Below are 23,176 nucleotides of genomic sequence, written 5' to 3'. Positions count from 1 at the left end.
CACGCTTGCAACTTATTTTCAGATAATTCAGCAATCATACACATGAACACATATGCAAACACACACAAAGGGCAAGAGAAAACTATTAAGCTAGAATGGTAACAACTGTCAATTCTGGGAGAAGATATACAGAATACTGTGTGTATAACTATTATCCCACTAGGATAACATTTTCTTTCTCTCTTTTTTTTTTTGAGACGGAGGCTCACGCACTCTGTCACCCAGGCTGGAGTGCAGTGGCAAGATCTCGGCTCACTGCAACCTCTGCCTCCTGGATTCAAGCAATTCTCCTGCCTCAGCCTCCTGAATAGCTGGGATTACAGGCACCCGCCACCATGCCTGGCTAATTTTTGTATTTTTTGTAGAGACGGGGTTTCACCATGTTGGCCAGGCTGGTCTCCAACTCCTGACCTCAGGTGATCTGCCCGCCTCGGCCTCCCAAAGTGCTGGGATTATAGGCATGAACCACCACACCCGGCCGATATTTTCTTAGTTATGAAAAATGAGAAATAAAATGCACTCCTTCCCCTCCCCCATAGAAAAGGCGTTCAGTTGTATCTGGCCATGTTGATCTTCACCAGAAACCACACTTTGCAGCCATGTAACTGTTCTCTTCACAAAGCTAGTGTGCTTGAAGTCAGGTGCCAATCACAACACCAAATGCCTTGAAATGGCTTCTACCCACTATAATGTTCTGAGCAAAACGGTGTTCCGCAGCTGCCTCGCAGTCATAAACAGGATGTCTTAGCAAGGAAGTATCTGCCAGGGGTTAACAATAGCTCCCACTCCGGCTGGAAATCTGAGGCAGCCTTAGCGTAACAGAAGGAGAAATGAATCAGCAGCCAGATGGCCCATCCCCATCACTGACTGTGGTGATCTGGGGCAAGACCAAACTCCCCCGACTCCCTACCCCACGATTCCTCTTCTGAAAAATGGGAGCAATGGGCTACTGCACTAAAATCACCAAGCAGCAAACTTGCCCTTTCCATCTAAGCAGAAACATTTCTTAAAGCCTTAGAAAAACAAGGCAGAATAAAACAGTCATAAAATGTGTTATAAAGGAGGCTTGGGGTCTCTTTGAGGATTACACCCATCTATTTTTGATTCTAAGAACATCACTCTTGAAACCATGAAATCATCTCCAACACCAGAGGACATGTCTCCAGTACAACACCAGAGGACCAGCACTCACCTCTGCCATAGGCCCTGGCTTTCTTCGGGTTGAGTTTGGGTTTGAGAGGAGCCCCCGGCTTGAGCTTGGCTTTGGGGAACTGGGACAGGTAAGTCATAACTGAGTGCTCGTCCACATCCGGGTGAATGATTTCTTCAGGAGTGATGACCTAGGATAATGACATGGTGGATGAACACCCAGAACACATCACTTTGCAACTATTGAAGTGTTTGCAAATGCCTCTTAAACCAAGCACTACAAATATTAAGAAACTGAGTCAGCTTCTCAATTAAGTGAAATTACTTTAAACCAACACACCAATATCAGTGTTTTTAATCATTTTTGAGAAATTGCAGACCCCTTTGAAAGCTAGGGGCCCCTCTCCAAAAAATTCTGCATGTAACTTCCAAAAGTTCATTGTCCTCCCCATTCCCCAAAAGTTCATTTACTCCTCTGGTCAAAATTTCAAAAATGATAAAAGGATAAGCTATAGCAAGTCAGGAAAATGAAGAAACAAGCACACATGGGATTAGAGCATGTTACAAAAAAGTGCACAGGTTAACCAGCTTTTTCCTTTGCTTGTATACTCATGGTCTGTATCTGTATTAACTCTACTAATTAAAAAAGGTAAATAAAAAAGAAACAACATGTAAATATTAGATATGTGATCTCAATATATTAGGAGCCATTTAAAAAATAGGGAAGCCAGGCGTGGTAGCTCATGACTGTAATCCCATCACTTTAGGAGGCCAAGACAAGAGAAATCACTTGAAGTCAGGAGTTCGAGACAAGCCTGGCCAACATGGTGAAACCCAGTCTCTACTAAAAATACAAAAATTAGCCCAGTGTGGTGGCAGACACCTGTAATCCCAGCTACTAGGGAGGCTGAGGCAGGAGGATGGCTTGAACCCAGCAGGTGGAGGTTTCAGTGAGCCGAGATCATGCCACTGCACTCCAGCCTGGGTAACAGAGGAATGAGACGCCGTCTCTTTAAAAAAAAAAAAAAAAAAGGCCAGACACAGTAGCTCACACCTGTAATCCCAGCACTTTGGGAGGCCGAGGTGGTTGGATCACGAGGTCAGGAGTTCGAGACAAGCCTGGCCAACATGGTGAAACGCCGTTTCTACTAAAAATACAAAATTAGCCGGGCATGGTGGCATACACCTGCAGTCCCAGCTACTCGGGAGGCTGAGACAGGAGAATCGCTTGTACCTAGGAGGCGGAGGTTGCAGTGAGCTGAGATCGTGCCACTGTACTCCAGCCTGTGTGATGGAGCAAGACTCTGTCTCAAAAAAAAAAAAAAAATAGGGAATGGGTGAACTTCTCTTGATATTCAGTTTAGGAGCAAGACTAGACCCATCCTGGACAGGTGACTTCCCTGAAGGTGCCACCACCTCAGTTTCAGTACCATCATCTGACCCAGCCCTAAACAGCATGCAGAGTCCTCCCTGCCTCCAGTAATGGTGCTAAGGAGGTAAGTCACACTTCCTCAGATGAACAGAGGCTCTGTCTCATGGACCAGGTTAACCATGTGCAATGAACAACAGATGTGTCCAACTTCCCTCCCCATGTGATAAAAAGCACCAGAAAACATTCTGACCATTAGCCTGCAGGAACAAAAGAGCTAGTTGGGTTTGAACAGTTGCCTTCAATACATTCCATAAAAAGTAGGATGTGTGTCGATTTGGCATTTCTTCCCAGCAGCTCCTTCAACAACTTCACCCATGCCAACATCACGTGAACGTAAAAAGGAGACGGTTTAGGTTTAAGCGGAGATGAAAAACACACCACACCACTTCCTGAGGGTGGACGAGCCAAGAAACCAATGAGCCATGTAGGACAGACATGACTCCAAAACCAAACCAAAGAAACAGGCATGTTGTTCTACCTTCCAAGGGACCCTGTTACAAAATACACTGAACTCAGACCTCAATGCAGCCTATAGTGACGCCATCAGTCCCATGGCACTGGCTACCTGCAATCTTCCCTGGCTAGCCTTTGGACACAGGACTCATGGTGCCTAACTGTTAGAGGGAGTTTCTGGGAAGAAAACACAGGTTTTCCTCCCAGCTAGGAAGATCAGACTTCAACTAAGCAATGTGACTACTGTAGATGGTATCCAAGACTTATTTGATTTCTGAGTTCTCTTGTTATATTCCTGTGATAGGATTATGGGTGACAGAGATTCTTCCACAGTTTCCATTAATGGTGGATTATCCTGGCTTACATGTTTTTAAAAGTTTTAAGTCGGCCAGGCACAGTGGCTCACGCCTGTAATCCCAGCACCTTGGGAGGCTGAGGCGGGCAGATCACGAGGTCAGGAGTTCGAGACTAGCCTGACCAACATGGTAAAACCCTGTCTCTACTAAAAATACAAAAATTAGCCAGGTGTGGTGGCGCGCACCTATAATCCCAGCTACTCAGGAGGCTGAGGCAGGAGAATTGCTTGAACCCGGGAGGCAGAGGTTGCAGTGAGTGGAGATCACACCACCGCACTCCAGCCTGGGCGACAGAGCCAGACTCCGTCTCAAAAAAAAAAAAAAAAAAAAAAAAAAATTTAAGTCCTGTGACTTTTCTTAAGCTATTGGATTAAAATTACCTTTTAAAATGTAGATTGAAAAATGGTCAAATACTATCAATTTCTTATGGCTCAACCTAATAGTTAGGGTCCACATTTGTAGTCTGGGGTTTAAAGGTAGTCTTCAAAATATTTAGAGAAGAAATACTAGAAAATTTGCCAGTGTGTGACAAAGAAGAGTGACATGAAAATTTCTGGATGATCTACATTAAACCAACACACTAAGATCTATAAGCACCTGAGTCAATGAGAACCTACTATTATTATGGGTAAACTGAGGAAGATGAGAGAGCATCACAGGCAATGCTCTCTGAAGTCTCAATGCCAAGAAGGTTGGGCTGCCTGACCCAGGAAGGCATCCACAGAACAAGCTAGTGGGCGGGGGCAGCCTCACAGGACCTGGCACACTTGTGCATACCTGTGGGACACCCAGCCAGTCATCTGCCTGCTGCATGGCTTCTCGTGCATTATCCACAGGCTTCTGCGGGTCCCAGGATTCCCAGTCTGGGCACAGACCTGTTAACAGAACACAAAAGATTCTTTTAGCATTAGCTGACCAAAGAGATTAAAGGAAACCATGTGCCTAAACTAACCCCATTTGTTCTTTTAGTTCAGAGAATGATTTTTTCCTAAAATCTGAGCAAATCATATATTTAATAGGCAAAAAGTATCACAGGTATGAGTGTGCCAGGGTGTAAACTATCCTCCATTACTGAGACTTCTCCTCCGGGTGCTATGTTCTTGCATGAAGATGGGGATTATCCATTCCTTGAAGGAGTGGTGTTAAAAAATAAACAAAGCTTGGAAAAAGCCTGGTGCCTTTATGCAGGAGGGATTTTATTTTATTTTTTACTCTATTCCTGGATATATCTAAAAAGTCTAGAATAGCATCCTGTGTGATTCAAAAATCCACTTGCTCAAAGGCACAAACCTACAATTATCTTAAAAGCCTTTGTAAGCACATGAGGTAAAGGACTAGAGTAAAAACTCCCAGGTTTAAATTGGAAAGAGGTATCCTAAAATGTGTCCTTAAATGGAAGTAAAGAAGAGGATATTAGGAAATCAATTAATGCTGCACTTTGAATTTTTCCTGGATGACACCAACTTATAGGCTCTCAAGTAAGAATGAGGCCTTCAGCCCTCCCCTACCCAACTGACACTAGTTCTGCTTTGAGTATGTCGAGAACCACTAACTAACTAAATACTAATGTGCCCAGTAAATACAGAATACACAGTAAATGGAAAATATGATTAATACCTTTTTTTTTTAAATTAAAATCAACTTTAGGGGGGGTGTGTAAACTCTGACTCTGGTCTTTCTACTGAGTGTGTACCAGCAAACTCTACCCATCAATCTAAACCCTCCAGTGGGAATAATTACAACCTTCATATACACTCAACCACTAAGAAATGAGCAGCCCATCAAGGGTGGAAAAGGCTCCAACTGGATCCTGACCAAATGCTATTTCACAGCAACACAGAAAGAAAAGGGTGGAGAATGCCATACATAGTCAAACCAGTGGTTAATAAAAATGGGTACTTTCCACTCCATGGAAGTTTTTAGATTTTCATGCCAAGCCACCTAATAGGACCAAATGTTTCTCCAAATCCAGTGAGAAACTGAGCACCAACGTGGGAAGACACAGGATTTTGGAGTCTGGAAGCTAAGCCCAAGTCTTGCTTCTAAGCACCAACTCCTTCATTGGAATTTGGATAAAAGACTCAACTTGATGCTCAAACATGTCTATGGATATACCTAGAAAATCTGCCCTTAGAAGGGTACACAGAGCCAGTTTTAGTTTCCTTATAATGGGCTTATAATGAGCTAAGACCTGGAGAAATACGCCAATCAAAGCAAAGATAGCATTCCCGTTGAAAACCAGAATGTTTGGGACCCACACACCCGCATCCTGGACAGATGGTTTAGGCAGCCCTGGGCACTTACCTGGAGCACAGCTGTCTACCAGGGCTCCCAGGGCTTTGCCGTCTTGCCAGTTCTGGTTAAAGTTGGTGATGGGCAAGTAGGGGATCTTGTTCTGAATCCACCCCAGCAGCCTCTGCTTTGGCGTCTGCTTCTTGGCATCATCATCCCCTTCATCCTCCCACACGGGCATGGAGATGGAGTAGTGGAGGATCAGTGTCCACACCAGACCCAAGATGAGCTTCAGGTTCCCATCCACAATGGCTTTGCTATCTGGGGAGAGAGGCACAGGCTTGGTCATTCCTTTGGGTTACACAAGTGTAAATTATGCTCCTTATATAAATGTAAATGGAGTCTTCAACTATTAGAGAACCATACTGAGATATTTAAGAGTGAAAGGATGTAATGCTGAAATTTGCTTCAAAACATTTGAGGACAAGAACAGATGAAATATGATTCCAAAATGCCATTAACGGATGTCACTGGATCATGGGTTCATGAGCATGTAAGACACCACTGTCTCTACTTTTGTATATGCCTAAAATTTTCCATAATAATGGCCGGGTGCAGTGGCTCACTCCTGTAACCCCGGCACTTTTGGGAGGCCGAGGCAGGAGGATTGCTTTGAGCTTAGGAGTTCAAGACCAGCCTGGGCAACATGGTGAAACTCCCTCTCTACAAAAAAAAAAAAAAAAAAAATTAGCCGAGCATGGTGGCTCCCTCCTGTAGTCCCAGCTACTCAGGAGACTGAGGTTGGAGAATCGCTTGAGCCCAGGAAGTGAAAGTTGCAGAGAGCTGAGGTCACGCAACTGCACTCCAGCCTGGGCAACAGAGTGAGATCCTGTCTCAAAAATTGAAAGAAATCATTTCACAAATATAGACAATAAAAAGGAGTGACTGCATCCCAGAGGTAACAACCTGCTAACCTGGTAGTATACAGCCTACCAGATTGTGTGTGTATGCGTGTGTGCACGTGTGTATGTGTATACATGCATGTGTGTTTGCTGTCTGAATTCACGTTTTTCGATAGGTAGGAATTTTTTTCTTTTCATTAATCATTATGTCCTAGACATCTTTTCCCTATAAAAAGTTTGTTTCTGTTTACATTCCTATCTATAGATTTAAGAGGCCAGCTAGTTATCCCTGCAAATCTCACCAATGCTAGGTGTTATCAATCATTTTCATATTTGCTATTCTGACACGTCAGTCATTCTTAAGAGTAAGCCATGATGACACAAATGCGTCCTGTTGTGAGGAGGATAAGTGCCCAGCCAAAATCATGGCCCCTTTCTAGTCCTTCCCTTGCTTAACAGAACATGCCATGCCATGCCCCTGGCCAGCACCTTCCAGGAGTCTCATTGCCATTTGTTTCCACTTCCCCTGCCCTTGCCTTCTCTGCAACTATCCATCTCCCGCACCCCCTGCAACTTTTTCTCTCTCTCCATTTCCCTATACCCACTCTCCAACAAAGATAGTCCATAGCCAGCTCCCATTCTACCAGGACCCCAAGCTACAAACATGGGCACTATCCTGGACTCCACCTCTTAAACTCTGGGTATAGTTTCCACAATGTGTCAATTCTATCCCTACCTAACTCTTTTGGCAAACCCTTTTCTATACCCTCCCAATAAACATTTTTGTCTTTGATAGCCTTGAAGCCGAATCACTGTTCACATAACCCCAGAACCATCTTTCTCGTCAGGTACATCTGTGCTTCCAAATTCACCAGGGTTCGCGCTGCACACAGTCAGCTCCTTAAACATACACAGCACCTCAGAACCTACATAACCCCCATCCAATCCGCTTTCCACTCTTGCCACTTCCACCCACCATACTGCAGGCTCAAAGACTCCTTGTTCCTGGACTACATCTTGCCCTGAGCCCCTGGACCTCTTCATGTGTTCTCTATCCCTTTGATGGGAAGACCTTCACCCATCCTCCTGTGGGATAACTCCTGGCTCATCATTCTGATACCAGATTCTACAGCAGGTGGCACTTCACTCCCACCAGCATTTATGTGTGAGTTCCTTGGCCTCCCACCTCATTCCAGAACTAAGCCGCTTGTTGGGGAGTGACTGAGCTATCTGCATCTTGGTGTCTCCCCAGCCACCCACCAAGAGCCACCTGAATGCTGGTTGAACACATGCCAAATTACACTTAATGAAACCCAACCACGACCACATGAAAAGCATACTCACATGCTGATAAGGGGTGCACGGCATGCCACTCAAAAATGAAAGGGTGAGAGCTTTATTTTTTTGATTAACCTGATTATTGTTATATCCCCTTGCAAAAAAAGACCTTCTTTAAGAGCCCACACCCAAACCATCAGAGAGAAATCATCAGAATTTAATTATTAAATTAATTAATCAGAATTAATTTTGCAGTTGCAGATTCAGTCATAATAAAACTTGATCATCTAACCTGGAAAAAACAAAGAGTATCATGGAGTGGCTGGTAAGAAAAACTAACTCAAGCAATCCTCACTCAAAGTTAAGGTTCCCAAGGACTTTCTCTATAATGAATTGTATAAATAATAACTTCGAAGCAGGACTGTCTACATAATTCATGGGGCTCAGAGAAAAATGAAAATACAGGGTTCCTTGTCCAAAACTTAAGAACTTCACACCAACATCCATTTTCTACTCCCCAAATGTATCACTAATGTTTAAGCCAGCCCCCTAAATAAAGGAAACGGATACAAATTCACCGTGTTTTCTTGTAATTTAGCTCAAGAATTGCTTTCACTACCCACTTCCTCAAATTCCCATCCTTTGCCATGTGTTGCTGTCTTTAACTGTTTGAATCTAGCTTCACACACAGCCTCTTGCTTTTTTTAGTTTCTCTTCTTCACTCTCTTTTGCAAGTATGAGTCTTGTTAATCCTGGGGAGGATAATCTGATTTTGGAACCATTTCCCAGCTCATTTCTCAGTATTACCAGAAGATACATCAAACTTAACTCCTAGGGGAGCAAGACCTGCCTGCCTCTAGACCAGTGGTTCTCAAAATTTAGCAGGTGTCAGAATCACCTGAAGGATCTGTTAAACCACAGAATGCTGGGCTCGCTTTTAAAGTTTCTGATTTAACAGGCCTGGGGTGAAACAGGAGAATTTGAATTTCCAATAAATTCAGAGGTAATGCTGATGTTCTTGGTCTGGGTCATAAGAGTAATTCTGATCATTCCACATTCTGTTTGTCGTCTCCTTTACTGAAAGCGTTTATATCATGGGTTCTTCCTGAGTGTGGGGACAACCTGTGCCTTTATTCTAACCAATAGAAAAATGGCAGAGGTGACAGGCTATTACTCCCATGACCATATTATGATGCATGAAACTCCACTTTAGCAGACAGGAGACAGATTCTCTTGCTGGCTGTGAGGAAACAGGCAGCCATGTTATGAATTGCCTATGCAGAAGGCCTCATGGCAGAGATATGAGCGTAGCCTGTAAAACCTGAGGTTAGCCTCCAACCAACAGCTAGTAAAAAGCTGGGACCTGTCAGTGGGACAATCACACGGAAATGGATTCTTTTATTTTTATTATTATTATTTTTTTTTTTTTTTTTGAGACGGAGTCTTGCTTTGTCGCCCAGGCTGGAGTGCAGTGGCGCGATCTCGGCTCACTGCAAGCTCCACCTCCCGGGTTCACGCCATTCTCCTGCCTCAGCCTCCCAAGTAGCTGGGACTACAGGCGCCCACCACCACGCCCGGCTAATTTTTTGTATTTTTAGTAGAGACGGGGTTTCACCGTGTTAGCCAGGATGGTCTCGATCTCCTGACCTCGTGATCCGCCCACCCGGCCTCCCAAAGTGCTGGGATTACAGGCGTGAGCCACCGCGCCCGGCCGGAAATGGATTCTTTTAAAAACCTGAATGAACCTGAATGAATCTGAATGAAGTGGATTTTTCCTTAGTTAGGCATTCAGATGAAAACACACCCTAGATGGCACCTTCCTTGTAGTCTCGTGAGACCCGGAGCAGAGGACCTGGTCTTAAGCCATGGCTGGACTCCTGGCCCACAGAAACTGTGAGATAATAAATAAGTGTTGTTTAAAACTGCAACTCCCCAGTGCCAAAAAAAAAAAAAAAAAAAAAATTAAGAACTTCAAGACAGCAACAGCAGAGCAATAAACCAAGTACAGGGCCCTTCTGAGCACACAGGTCATGTGGTCATGAAGCCAGCCCTCCTTTTGAGGTCCTGTGGTCAATCAAGGAGCAATGGTCTGCATAAAACTCCAGGCCCTGCACGGAACTTGGTTATCCAAGGAATCCACCCCACGGGACCAGACATTTCCTGAGCTGGAAGTCCTTGACCATGACTGAATTTTTTGGATTAGTTATCCTGTTATTTGGTTGTTGTTTTGAAGTGCTATTGATTACGGAGTTACTACCTACTGATGATCAGAAATTCCAGATCAAACAAGTTTCCATGCCAATTTCCTTTAAGTTAAAGGGAGAAGAGCAATCTTCAAAAGGGTAAACAATAAATAAGTAAATAAATAAATAAATAGTGGGTATACTGTCAGGGTAATGGTGGTGGCCAGGCACCCTCAAGGCATTCATCTCTTGCACCAGGAGGGATTGGATGGAGCTATGAAGTCTCATCTGGCCACAGGCATTAGTCTGCAAAACTCAAACTTTCCCAAGTTATATGTTAAATGCTTTTCAAAAGCAGACTTGCAGATTTGATTCACAAACCTAACATGAAATCATTAACATGAAATCGGCTTGCTCTATTTTTACCCAGCTTACACATGCTAGTCTAAAGGAATGAGACACAAGTCTTTTTCGAAAAGATTTTGGGGGAAATATGACCCAGTTGAAGTCTGAGCCAAATTTACAAAAAATACAATGCCCAGAATTTCTGTTTCCAATTGAATTCAAGGTGGGTGTCCACACGGGAAAGCCCCCTTTATGGTCTCATTGGGATAAATGATACCTTCCTTCTGCTATTATAAGGACTAGAGAGAGAGCAGTTCTCATTCCAAAACTGATTTTGACAGGTGAATGTTCAAACGCTTCACCAAACTCTTGGAACAATAAAAAGATGGCAACTTGCCCAAAGACCTCCAGGTTCCCATCCACATGAAATAGGAGACTCCCCAAGCCTCGAAAATGAAATGTTACACAGCATCACAGGGTCAACAACGTCTGACCATCACGTAGATGAGACACTTTTCAGATCTGAACGTGCTCTGCAATGTTTATGCCGAGGGTAAAACATGGAGCAGAACCTTAAGAGGAGGAAAAGGCCAGATGAGCCGGAAGCCTTTCAGCAGGATTCCATGTGAAGACTTGCTCGAGGGCCTTTTTCGGGAATAAAATAAACCAACGCCTACCAGGTCCGCCTAACCACCTAGAATCTGCTTAGATTTCAGTGGGTTGGAATTGGGCCATGGGTTTTCTCCTCCCCAAATCCAGCCAATAACAATTCCCACATAACTGGTCTTGGCTCTGGACAACCCTGACCCTCAAACCACATACATTTTCTCGAACTACTTAAAATTACTCAGTGTTGCTTCTAAGTGAGCAGGGTGGGTGCGTTTAGTTTTGTTTTCTTTTCTTTTTAATAGCTAGAAACTTAATTTGAGCTACTGCAAATTCTGGGATGGAATGTTTTCATGTCACTTCTGTAAATCAGTTCTCTGGTCCTGGTGAAGGAGCATTCTAGAATGGATGCATTCACGGGGGTGGAAACCGGCTATTTTTAGGCAATCTTCAGAAGCATCTTGGAAACATCTTCTTTGTGGATGAGTTCCCCAGAGGTCAGGGAGATGGTGGCCTTTTACCTCTCTACTCACATCAGGAGGGCCCAGATCCACGCAACCACGTGTATGCCTACTACATTCCTGCACCAAACCATCCAGGGAGTTCCCAGAGGTCAGTTCCAGCAGCTTCTCTCCTGGTTGTTACTGATTAACCAGGGTGGCAGAGGTGGTAGCCCATGAGGAGAGGCATGGACAGACACTATTCCACATTTTTGCCCTCCTGAGAAGGAATAGGTCATCCTTTGGCCACAATGCAGGTAGCTGCTGAGTCAGAAACAGCCACCAAAGTGACTGTAAGAATCAAGGAGAGGCGAGTCATGGTGGCTCGCACCTGTAATCTCAACACTTTGGGAGGCCGAGGCAGGAGGATCACTTGGGGTCAGGAGTTCGAGGCCAGCATGGCTAACATGGTGAAACCCTGTCTCTACTCAAAATACAAAAATTAGGTGGGCATGGTGGTGTGTGCCTGTAATCCCAGCTACTTGGGTGGCTGAAGCACAAGAATCGCTTGAACCTGGGAGCCATAGGCTACAGTGAGCCAAGATCACCCCACTGCACTCCAGCCTGGGAGACAGAGGGAGACTCTGTCTCAAAAAAAAAAAAAAAAAGAATCAAGGAGAGATAGGGGTGTGTAGGCCAGGCGGTTCATCTCTGTAATCCCAGCACTATGGGAAGCTGAGACAGGAGGATAGCTCGAGCCCAGGAGTTCAAGACCAGAGCCTGGGCAACATAGGGACACCCTGTCCCTACAAATAATAAAAAAAATTAGTCAGGTGTAGTGGTGCATGCCCATTAGTACCAACTACTTGAGAGGCTGAGGCAGGAGGATTGCTTGAGCCAGGAGAGCAAGGCTGCAGTGAGCCATGATCATGCCACTGCACCCCAAGCTGGGCAACAAAGTAAGACTCTGTCTCAAAAAAAAAAACAAGAGAGGGAGAGAGCGAGAGAGCCTGTAATCCCAGCACTTTGGGAGGCCAAGGAAGGCAGATCACGAGGTCAGGAGTTCGAGACCGTCCTGGCCAACATGGTGAAACCCAGCCTCTTCTAAAAATTTGCTGGGCGTGGTGGCATGTGCCTGTAGTCCCAGCTACTCAGGAGGCTGAAGCAAGAGAATCGCCTGAACCCAGGAGGCAGAGGTTGCAGTGAGCCAAGATAGTACCACTGCACTCCAGCCTGGGTGACCGAGTGAGACTCTGTCTCAAAAAAAAAAAAAAGAGAGAGAGAGAGAGAGAGAGATAGGGTGTGTGCTTGACACAAGTTACCAAGGCCACACACACTCGCACTAAGACTTGGCCATCTGGGGAACAGGATGCCATGCACTGTGCACTCTGCCCCCTCATCTCTACTACCCGGAGAGGCTACGTGGTAGAGGGGTGGCAAACACAGGCTCAGGAACCAGTAGCTTGACTAGATACGTCGGTTTGAACAATCCATCTCTGAACCTTATTTTTCCTCATCTACCAAATAGAAATGGCCATGGTCAACTACTACTTCCCAGGGCTGTTGTAAGGAGTAGGTAGGTTAGAGAATGCCAAGTGTCGGCCGGGCACAGTGGCTCACACCTGTAATCCTGGCACTTTGGGAGGCCGAGGCAGGCAGATCACTGAAGTCAAGAGTTCGAGACCAGCCTGGCCAACATGGTGAAATCCTGTCTCCACTAAAAATAAAATTAGCAGGGCATAATGGCAGGCGCCTGTAATCCCAGCTACTTGGGAGGCCGAGGCATGAAAATTACTTGAACCCAGGAGACGCGGCTGCAGTGATCCGAGATCACACCATTGCACTCCAGCCTGGGTGACAGAAAGAGACTCTGTCTCAAAAAAAAAAAAAAAAAAAAAGAAACAGTCAAGCACAATGCCTGTCTCACAGTTGGCCGCTTAATAATGTTCCCTCCCTCCCCTCCATCCTCATTTTCCTAATACTTAAGTACCTGCTATGTGCCAAACACTCTTCCCTAGGGCCAGACATCCACAAGCCATACTCCAAGTGTTTTGTGCAAGCAGCAAGAAATGAAAAGAAGTACCTTGTGAATTAACAGGTGGTTGAAATGTTCAATTTGTCACTTCTCTGAGCCAAGCAATTAATTAGAAGGGCCAGGACCACCACCTCCAAGGCCCCTGCTCTCCTGCTCCAAAGGGAGGCTGACCCCTAACGCTGCAGCGAACCTGGGGCACGTGAGATCTCTGCAAGGAGGACACATCTGAGAAAGAACTTTAGGTGGTTCTTGGTGTTGCTCTGAGGGTCCTGGGCCATGCTGGTCTTCTAAACCACCCGGCTCAGATGGGTCCTTCTTGCAGAGATCTCACATGCAGCACCAAGAACCACCTAAAGAACTGAACTATGGGCCGGGCACGGTGGCTCATGCCTATAATCCCAGCACTTTGGGAGGCTGAGGCAGGAGGACCACCTGAGGTCACGAGTTCGAGACCAGCCTGGACAATATGGTGAAACCCTGTCGCTACTAAAAATACAAAAATCAGCCAGGCATGGTGGTGGGCACCTTGTAATCCCAGCTACTTGGGAGGCTGAGGCACAAGAATCACTTGAACCTGGGAGGCGGAGGTCGCAGTGAGCCGAGATCACTCCATTGCACTCCAGCCTGGGCAACAGAGCGAGACTCCATCTCAGGAAAAAAAAAAAAAAAAAGAATTGAACTACTGATATTTTATCAGACCTCCCTGAAAGAAAAGAGCAGCACATATGGGTCAGGGGTCTGGCCCCTCCTTTTTTTTTTTTTTTTTTTTTAAGACAGGGTCTCGGTCATCCAGGCTAGAGTACAATGGTACAATCTCTGCTCACTGCAACATCCGCCTCCTGGGCTCAAGCGATCCTTCCACCTCAGCCTCCTGGGTAGCTAGGACTACAGGCACATGCCACCCACCTGGCTAATTTAATTTTTTATAGAGACAGGGTTCCGCCATGTTGCCCAGGCTGGTCACAAACTGGCCCCTCCTTAACATCCCAGTTTACCGTGCCCCATGCTCACCTGGCCTGGAACTCCTTCCCCATCCCCTCTCCCTCTAATGCCTCTTCTATATCCAACTCTGAGCAAAACTAGAATAGATCCTGTCCGTCTTGGCTGCTTGGGTGAGCCTACAGCAGCAGCAGCAGCCTGTGAAGAGCTGCCGCAAGACCACCCCACATTGAAGAGCTCAGATCTCCTGCATCCAGACCCCAGGCCAGCAGGACCTGGTGCCCACTGACAGCCCAGGTCAGCTTTGCAGTTTCTCTCCATCCTTGCCTGTTTTCTGAGCCCAAACCAACCATGGCTGAATTGTAGGCTTCAGCTGTCCAAACAAAAGAGCATTCTGAACCAAAGCGGGGACAGCTGACAGCTCTCCTCAGTTCCTCAGTCAAAACCTAGCCAGATGCAACCCATCTCCCCGGACAGCAGGTTAAGGAGGACCATGTCGGTCAGCTGCCCAGGACCAGTGTCCCATTTTCAAGTCCCATAGCCCTTCCATCCACACAGCCAATGAACTGTGCACTTTGGCTCAGGTACCCCAGAGGCCCCTGGGTAGGATGAAGGGGACCAAGCTGGCTTATCTCCTCCTGCTCAGGGCTTTTCTCCAGGGCCTTGATCCAATAAAAGGCTGCATGCCAACAAGGCAGACTTAAGGCCCTGACAACTGATGCCTATCTGTGGCCTTTGTCCCCTTCTCCCTCCCAGGCATGCAACTTTCATCCAGATGGTCAGTCAGCCTCCCCTGGAAGTCAGTGGTGTGCCTGTCTTTCAAATAAGCAACAAATGATATGAAATGAGCCACGGCTTCAGGACCTGAACAGTGGGCGTGCCTGCTCCATGCACTCTTTCCCCGATTGCCAGCCAGGAGCCCAGACAGCACAGTCACCTGGCTTTGGCCTGCACTAGGAGAGGCACAGCAAGGTGAGGGAAGGAACCTGGGTCCCAGTATCAGATGCCCTGCCAACCTGAAGACTGAAAAAACCCACACTCTACATGCTTTCTACAACTGTTTTTGTTGTTATTGTTTTTAAGAAAACCTCTGGCCAGGCGCGGTGGCTCACGCCTGTAATCCCAGCACTTTGGGAGGCGGAGGAGGGCGGATCACGAGGTCAGAGATCCAGACACCCCATCTCTATTAAAAAATGCAAAAAATTAGCCGGGCGTGATGGCGGGCGCCTGTAACCCCAGCTACTCGGGAGGCTGAGGCAGGAGAATGGCGTGAACCTGGGAGGCGGAGCTTGCAGTGAGCCAAGATCGTGCCACTGCACTCCAGCCTGGGCGACAGAGCGAGATTCCGTCTCAAAAAAAACAAAAAAACAAAAAAACAAAAAAAAAAAAACCTCTTTGTTACAGTGGTTAAACTATAATGTGGGGATGTTCTGGGCTTTGGAAGACCAGAAGTCTCATGGGCCTATCTCAATTGGTAAGAGAAAACAAACCACAGTAAAATACAAGTAGACAAGGGGACCGAAGTTGGCTGGATTTCCAATTCTCTTTCTTGCTCATGAAGTACTCAAAGATCACAAAGAAGCTGTTTGAATTAATTTTTATCCATCACTGTGTCAAGGGTTCAGTTAATATAAAGTTGACTTGGCAGGTCTTTTTATGTTAGTAGTTTTTCAAGAGATGATACAGTAGATCAGGAGCACCAAGTGGTGCTAGTACACTGTGTTGAGAAGGATTCTGAAGCCACATCTGGATTCAGCAAAAAAAAAAAAAAAAAGACTGCTAAAATGCATTAGAAATGTCTTCCGTGAACAGGGCATGGAGAATGGAGGCAGTGAAGATTAGCAATGCCTGCCCTGGGCATGGCATGGGGGAGTCGTGGCCAGGATTTCTCTGCAACAGAACTGAGTAAACATTCCCTAATCCCTGATTTGAGATTTCTACTATAGGCCCATAACACATTCCTTATGCATAACCTCAGACTTCAAATTCCCTATTTTGCCAACTATCCCTTCTGTTCTCTCTCACTTGCTGGACAATTTTTGCCTCAAATAGTTGGAACGAATCACTTCATAAATACCTTATTTTTATTCTGGGAGAGTTTGGTGAACTTTCAGCTCATAGTATCTATGATGGTGTACTGCTTCATAAATTATCCCAAACACCCTATTTCTGATTAACAGGAATCACTGTATTTAAAAGTTCCATTTTCATCACCCAATGCCTTTATTTTCAATGCCACTTTTGAAAAGGTAAAATTTTGAGAATTACTTAATATCCAACAACAAAGCCACACTGGACTAAATAAATGATAAATGAGATGGGTCTGCTGAAGGGCCTAGGATACAGTAACTATCTTACCACTTTCTATCACTGGGAAATCCTTTAAAAGTTAAAACGAGGATTCCAACCTCTTGTTAGAAAGGTCAAAGAAGGGAAACAAAAAAGCAGGGCTTGATGGCTTATGCCAGTAATCCCAGCATTTTGGGAGGCCAAGGCAGATGAATCACCTGAGGTTAGGAGTTCGAGACCAGCCTGGTGAACACGGTGAAACCCCGTCTCTACTAAAAATACAAAAATTAGTCAGGCATGGTGGCGGGCGCCTGTAATCCCAGCTACTCAGAAGGCCGAGGTAGGAGAATAGCTTGAACCCAGGAGGTAGAGGTTGTGGTGAGCGGAGATTTCGCCATTGCACTCTTGTTGCCACTGGGCAACAAGAGCAAAACTCTGTCTCAAAAAAAAAAAAAAAGAAAAAAAGAAAAAAGAAAACTTAAAGAAGAAGAAAAAAAGTATAGACACTCCAAAATGGTCAAAGCAATTGCGTTCTAAACTAAGTTTTAAACCTCAAAGCAACAGGTTGCTATACAAACTCATTCTGTTGCTGCCACACAGTTCTCCTGGACAACTGACAGTTCAAGGCCCCCAAGGACGCCTGGGCATGAGCAGAAGTGGAGGAGCTCAGAGCCCAGCCCCCGAGAGGCTCAGGTTAAAGCCCAGCATGAGCTCTGGAGGCCTCAGCCTGATGGCAGTCTGTGTCTCGCTCACAGCTTCCAGCTACAACTGCTCGGCAAACATTTCCAGCTGAAATAATAAATGCTGGCTGTGAATGGAGGTCCTCATGACCCTTTGACTCCAGCTCAGTTTGTCATGTGGTGAGGCCACCTCACCTGAAACACAGCCCATGCTCCTGTGAGCTCAGTCTGGCCCACCCTGGGGCTGTGCACCCCGCAGGGAATCCCTCGAGGAAAAGAGTGATGGGTGAAGGCAGGAGGAACCATGCCAGGGAAAGACTCCTAAACACCTCTTCTCCTTAGATCCACAGCAACCAAAATACAATGGCAGCTCGCTCTCTTCCAGCCCCCTCTCCTGGGCCAGACCCTGTGCCACTTGCATCACCTTGTGCAATCCTCACAATGACCCTGTGAGGGTGGCTTTTAGGGTTAATCCCATTTTACAGATGACATAACAGAGGCCCACAGAGGTGAAGCCAACTGCCAAAAGTGACACAGGGGGAGAATCTAGATGGAAACTCACTTCTCTCTGTTACCAAAGCCCAAACTCCTACTCTTGCTACTTCGCTGAATCTACATCATCTCATAACAACTTGATGAGGTGAGTTCAGTTATGACTCCCATTTTGGAGATGAGGAGACAGTGCAGAGAAGTGATCCACCCACATGCTGTGCTTGGGAGGTAAGCCAGGCTTCTCTGCCCACCAGGGCAGGGCCTCTGAATTTCCACCTGCCCCAGTCATTCCCACGATGCCTACGCTGCCGAGGCTCTCGGGAAAAACATGGTGGACAGGCAGCGTATGAACCATATAAACACAGGGCACAGAAACACACAGAGCACAGTCCCCTTGTCTCAGCCATGACTGACTCGGCCTCTACCACACCCTGAGAACTGGGGAATTTTTTTTTTTGAGACAGGGTCCAGGGTCTTGCTCTGTCACCCAAGCTGGAGTGCAGTGGCACGATCACAGCTCACTGCAGTATCGACCTCCAAGTCTCAAGCAATCCTCCTACCTCAGCCTTCTAAGTAGCTGGGACTACAGACACCTGCCACCACGCCTAGCTAGTGTGTGTGTGTGTGTGTGTGTGTGTGTGTGTGTGTGTGTGTGTGTGTGTGTGTGTGTGTGTGTGTGTGTGTGTGTGTGTGTGTGTGTGTGTGTGTGTGTCTGTGTGGTGTGTGTGTGGCGGGGGGAGACAAGGTTTTGCCATGTTGCCCAGGCTACTCTTGAACTCCTGAACTCAAGCAATCTGCCCACATTGGCCTCTCAAAGTGCTGGGATTACAGGCGTGAGCCACTGCATCTGGCTGGAACTGGGGATTCTAATGATAATGGACTGTCCCTCCATTCAAGAGGTCCCCTATGCGTGCCACACTGCTTGGCACAGAGCTATTCTCAGATAACTCCTTGAGGGAATCAGGGAACTTGAGAGAAGATGCAGCTCTGCTCTTATTTACCCAAACCTATCAGCCTGTGTGTTTTCCAGAAAACAGAAATTAGAGTTACTCATATACTACTTGAAGATTCAATTTGCTCTATTTTTCTTTTCTCATATTCAATAAATATTTCCTAACTGCCAGCCAGGTGCAGTGGCTCATGCCTATAATCCCAGCACTTTAGGAGGCCAAGGCAGGTAGATCACCTGAAATCAGGAGTTTGAAACCAGCCTGGCGAAACTCAGGAGTTTGAGACCAGCCATGGTGAAACCCCATCTCTACTAAAAATACGAAAATTAGCTGGGCGTGGTGGTGAGTGCCTGTAGTTCCAGCTATTTGGGAGGCTGAGGCAGGAGAATTGCTTGAACCCGGGAGGCGGAGGTTGCAGTAAGCCAAGATCGCACCACTGCACTCCAGCCTAGGTGACAAGAGCGAAACTCCGTCTCAAAAAATATACACATATTTTCTAACTGCCTACTGAGCTCCCAGCTCTGTGCTGAATACCAATTATACTTTTAAATGAGAAAGTTAAATTGGCTTGAAATGACTCTACAAAGAGATAATGGCGTTATTATAATGAAAACTGGTGTCTCCACAGGGCAAGACATTGAGGACCTTTTAAAGGAAGAAAAAAAAAACCTTTTGGCTTTTTGTCCCTCATACTAGGCTATGTTTCCTGGGAGTTTTTTCCCCTTTTATAATAAAAAGTTAATAATAATAATAAATAGGATAGGTATTTATCCTTTAATTGCAAACTTACAAAAGTTGAGCTTTGTTACAAAGTCAGATCAAGGTGGCTTCCTTGGTTTAAAAGGGGAGAAATCAGCTTCCATTTTTCCCCTATAACTCACCTCAAGTTACAACTCATATTAGCCTGCTGTAGAGATGGCAGCCTGCCCAAAGATTGTGAAGTCATAAAAGGGAACAAAACTCCTAATTTAAAGTCTTGAGTAGGAACCAAGCTGAGGAAAATTCCAAATAATTTATAACCGCTGGCTCTGACCATCACCACAGAAAAGGGAGGAAACCACAAGAAAGGAGGCCCTCAGAGGACAGATAGGGGGAACTCTGCCTGCTTTACCTACACTGACACTTTCTGGATGGTTCCTCCCTGTGCCCTGTCTTTAGCTCAGCTGACGGCTCAACTTTATATCCCCAAATCTGGACCTTTCAGCCCACAATTATGTGAGGAGGCCTCCAAACACACGTCCCACCCAATCCCAACAGAGCTCTCTGCAAACTCTCTCAGCCCAGGGACCGACCTCCTTCTTACGGGTGGAATTCCATGCCACCAACATCCAAAGTAAAAAGCATGGTGCAGGGATGGGTGGAACCCACTCAAAGAAAGGGCAGGTCGCTGGCTGAAGTAACTGGTGGCCAAGTCACCCAGGAGTCAGGGGCATTAAGTAAGTTAGTGATGGGGCAGCTAGAAGTTCAGACGTCCTGCTGGGGTGTCAGAGAAGCCTGGTTCACCTCCCAAGCACAGCGACTTGGCAAGCTGTGTGACCATGAGTGGGTCGATTCCCTGTGCTCAGTCTCCTCACCTGCAAAATGAGAGTCGTAACTCCCTCGCCTCATCAGGCTGCGGTGATAAGATGGAGTAAAGCAAGCAAGCAGCACTGCCTGATGACCGTCCCATCAAATTCACGGGGGCTACTACAACCACTGTTATTACTACCACAGTATTATAACACACACAAGTTTGGGAGCTAAGGGTGCCTCCCCGCTGGCATTGTGAAAAGGATTCAAGCCATTCAATTCTGGTTCAAGACTGCTCAGAGCCGAATGCCCTAGAATTCCGCCTTCTAGCACAGATGAGCATTCCATCTGCTAATGACCACAAGAGCTGGGTCCCTAATGGGACACAGCATTAAGGCTGATAGAATCAAGATGTTTCTTGCTCGGTGAGCTGCTGAATGAACTGGCAGTGTGCTCTAGTCTGCAGGCCACCCCAACTCCTCCCACAGATTCCGGGGCAGTCTGCAGGGGCCAGGCTGGGGCCACTGCTGACAGAAAATTAAACACAAGGTCCGTAAATTCAATTTGAAGTTCCCTAACATGATTTCTTTTTCTAATGGGAGGTGGGGGAGGTTTTGATATTAAAGTGATCTTTAGCCATTAAAGCAGTTCATTACAAGATAACTGGTGGGGGGAGGGAGGGAGAACTGAAAACAAATGCCTCCCTGACAGTAAGTGGTTAAATAAACTTTACATTCAAGCAAGAGGAAAACAGGGTGCTGTGAAAAGAATAAGAAATGTTTGTTTGTTCCAATATGAATAGGCTTCTATGATGTATTAAGGGAAGGGGATAATTTGTAGAAAAGTATGAATTGTACAATCCTGTTTTTCAGAAGTCATGACTGCATCTGAACAGAAAGATCTGGAAGCATAAACACCAAACTGTCCTCACTGGCTCCTTCTAGGAAGAAAACTAAGAAGCTGATGGTGGAAGATGGGCTTTCATTTTATTGTTGTTATTTATTCTGCATTGCTTGATTTTTTATTTTTATTTTTTAATGGAGTCTCGCTCTGTCACCCAGGCTGGAGTGCAGTGGTATGATTTCGGCTTACTGCAACCTCCGCCTCCCAGGTTCAAGCAATTCTCCCACCTCAGCCTCCCAAGTAGCTGGGATTACAGGCACCCACCATCATGCCCAGCTAATTTTTGTGTTTTTGTAGAGACAGGGTTTCACCATGTTGGCCAGGCTGGTCTTGAACTCCTGATCTCAGGTGATCTGCCCACCTTGGCCTCCCAAAGTGCTGGGATTACAGGCATGAGCCACCACACCCAGCCCCCACAAAAAATTTAATTTTTAAAATTTAAACTACATATGTTACTTTTTTTTTTTTTTTTTGGAGGCCAAGGGGAGACAGGGTCTCACTCTGTCACCTAGGCTGGAGTGCTGTGGTGCAATCACGGCTCACTGCAACCTCCATCTCTGAGGATCAGGCTCCCGACTCAGCTTCCTGAGTATCTGGGACATTTGGGTCCCAAGTAGCTGGGACAGTCACCACCATGCCTGGCTAATTTTCGTAATTTTTGTAGAGACAGGATTTCGCCAGGTTTCCCAGGCTTGTCTTAAACTCCCGGGCTCAAGCGATCCTCCCATCTCGGTCTCCCAAAGTGCTGGGATCACAGGAATGAGCCACCATGCCCTACCCATCTGTTACTTTTATAATAAATCTTGACATACATCATCAAAAAAAGAAACATAGTACAATACATATGAAGAACTCTTCATCTTAACAAAATTGCTTGTCAGGATCTATAGGTACTAACGTGGGAAAATCAACAGGTATTATGAAATGATAAAAGCAATGTGTATGGCAGGTTCAAATTTGAGTACAGGGTACTACAGAAATAATATAATTGAATTCATCTATGTACAGACTGTCTCTTGACAAGACAAAAAACTGTTCCCAGACCACGCAGTAGCTTCTGGAAAGAGCAGCAAGGAATAGAGGTGAGGTGGGGTGGTAGGGCAATGGCCTTTCACCTGTTTGTTTAAATCGCTAGTGCAATGTTACCTATCAGCAAAGGAATACCTGGAGACTCTGTGGGTTTGCCTGATTGTCTTTCTGATGCTCCTTGGCTCAGCTTTCTCAGTGGCCATCCAAATGCCTTCCATTCCTCACCAGACACACCCGTCCTGGACAAGCAATCTCCCAGCCTCAGGAGATGGACTTTGCCATTTCCAAACAGCTTGCCAGAGGAGTAGATGTTGAAGATTACATTGCAAAAGATGGAGTCATTTGGTTGCCTTTGGGCATGTTTTTCTTTTCTTTTCTTTCTTTCTTTTTTTTTTTTTTTTTTTTTTTTTGAGACAAGGTCTTGCTCGGTTGCCCAGGCTGGCCTCAAGCAATCCTCCTGCCCCAGCCTCACAAGTAGCTGGGACTACAGGGGTGTGTGCCACCACGCCCAGCTAATTTTTTGGGTCAGCCAGGCACAGTAGCTCACGCCTATAATCCTAGCACTTTGGGAGGCCAAGGTGGATGGGTCACCTGTGATCAGGAGTTCGAGACCAGCCTGGCCAACATGACAAAACCCCATCTCTACTAAAAACACAAAAATTAGCTGGGCATGATGGCACATGCCTGTAATCCCAGCTACTTGGGAGGCTGAGGCAGGAGAATCGCTTGAACCTGGGGGTGAAGGTTGCAGTGAGCTGAGATTGCGCCACTGCACTCCAGTCTGGGCAACAGAGCGAGACTCCATCTCAAAAAAAAAAAAAAAAAAGAGAGAGAGAGACAGGGTCTCACCATGTTGCCCAGGCTGATCTCAAACTCCTGGGCTCAAACAATGCTCCCACCTCTGCCTTCCAAAGTGCTGGAATTACAGGCATGAGCCACCACACCCAGCCTTGGGCATGTTTTTCAAGCCAAAA

General features: G+C 46.0%; 1 protein-coding gene across 5 annotated transcripts in view; it reads right to left on the bottom strand.

Annotated features, from left to right (window-relative positions):
* Positions 1 to 23,176, bottom strand: part of FLNB (filamin B) — a 164,416-nt gene that overhangs the window by 89,427 nt on the left and 51,813 nt on the right. For all 5 annotated transcript variants that reach the window (XM_004034369.4, XM_004034370.4, XM_063703869.1 and 2 more), the window contains exons 2-4: positions 5,695 to 5,943; positions 4,168 to 4,265; positions 1,193 to 1,340 (exon numbers count right to left, since the gene is read on the bottom strand). In XM_004034369.4, coding sequence (XP_004034417.3) covers positions 1,193 to 1,340; positions 4,168 to 4,265; positions 5,695 to 5,943 — 495 coding nt within the window. The remainder of the gene's footprint in view (positions 1 to 1,192; positions 1,341 to 4,167; positions 4,266 to 5,694; positions 5,944 to 23,176) is intronic.

The sequence above is a fragment of the Gorilla gorilla genome, chromosome 2, assembly GCF_029281585.2.
Source record: "Gorilla gorilla gorilla isolate KB3781 chromosome 2, NHGRI_mGorGor1-v2.1_pri, whole genome shotgun sequence".
Taxonomy (NCBI): domain Eukaryota; kingdom Metazoa; phylum Chordata; class Mammalia; order Primates; family Hominidae; genus Gorilla; species Gorilla gorilla.
Note: the sequence above shows the minus strand (reverse complement) of the source record. Positions and strands in the feature narration are given on the sequence as shown.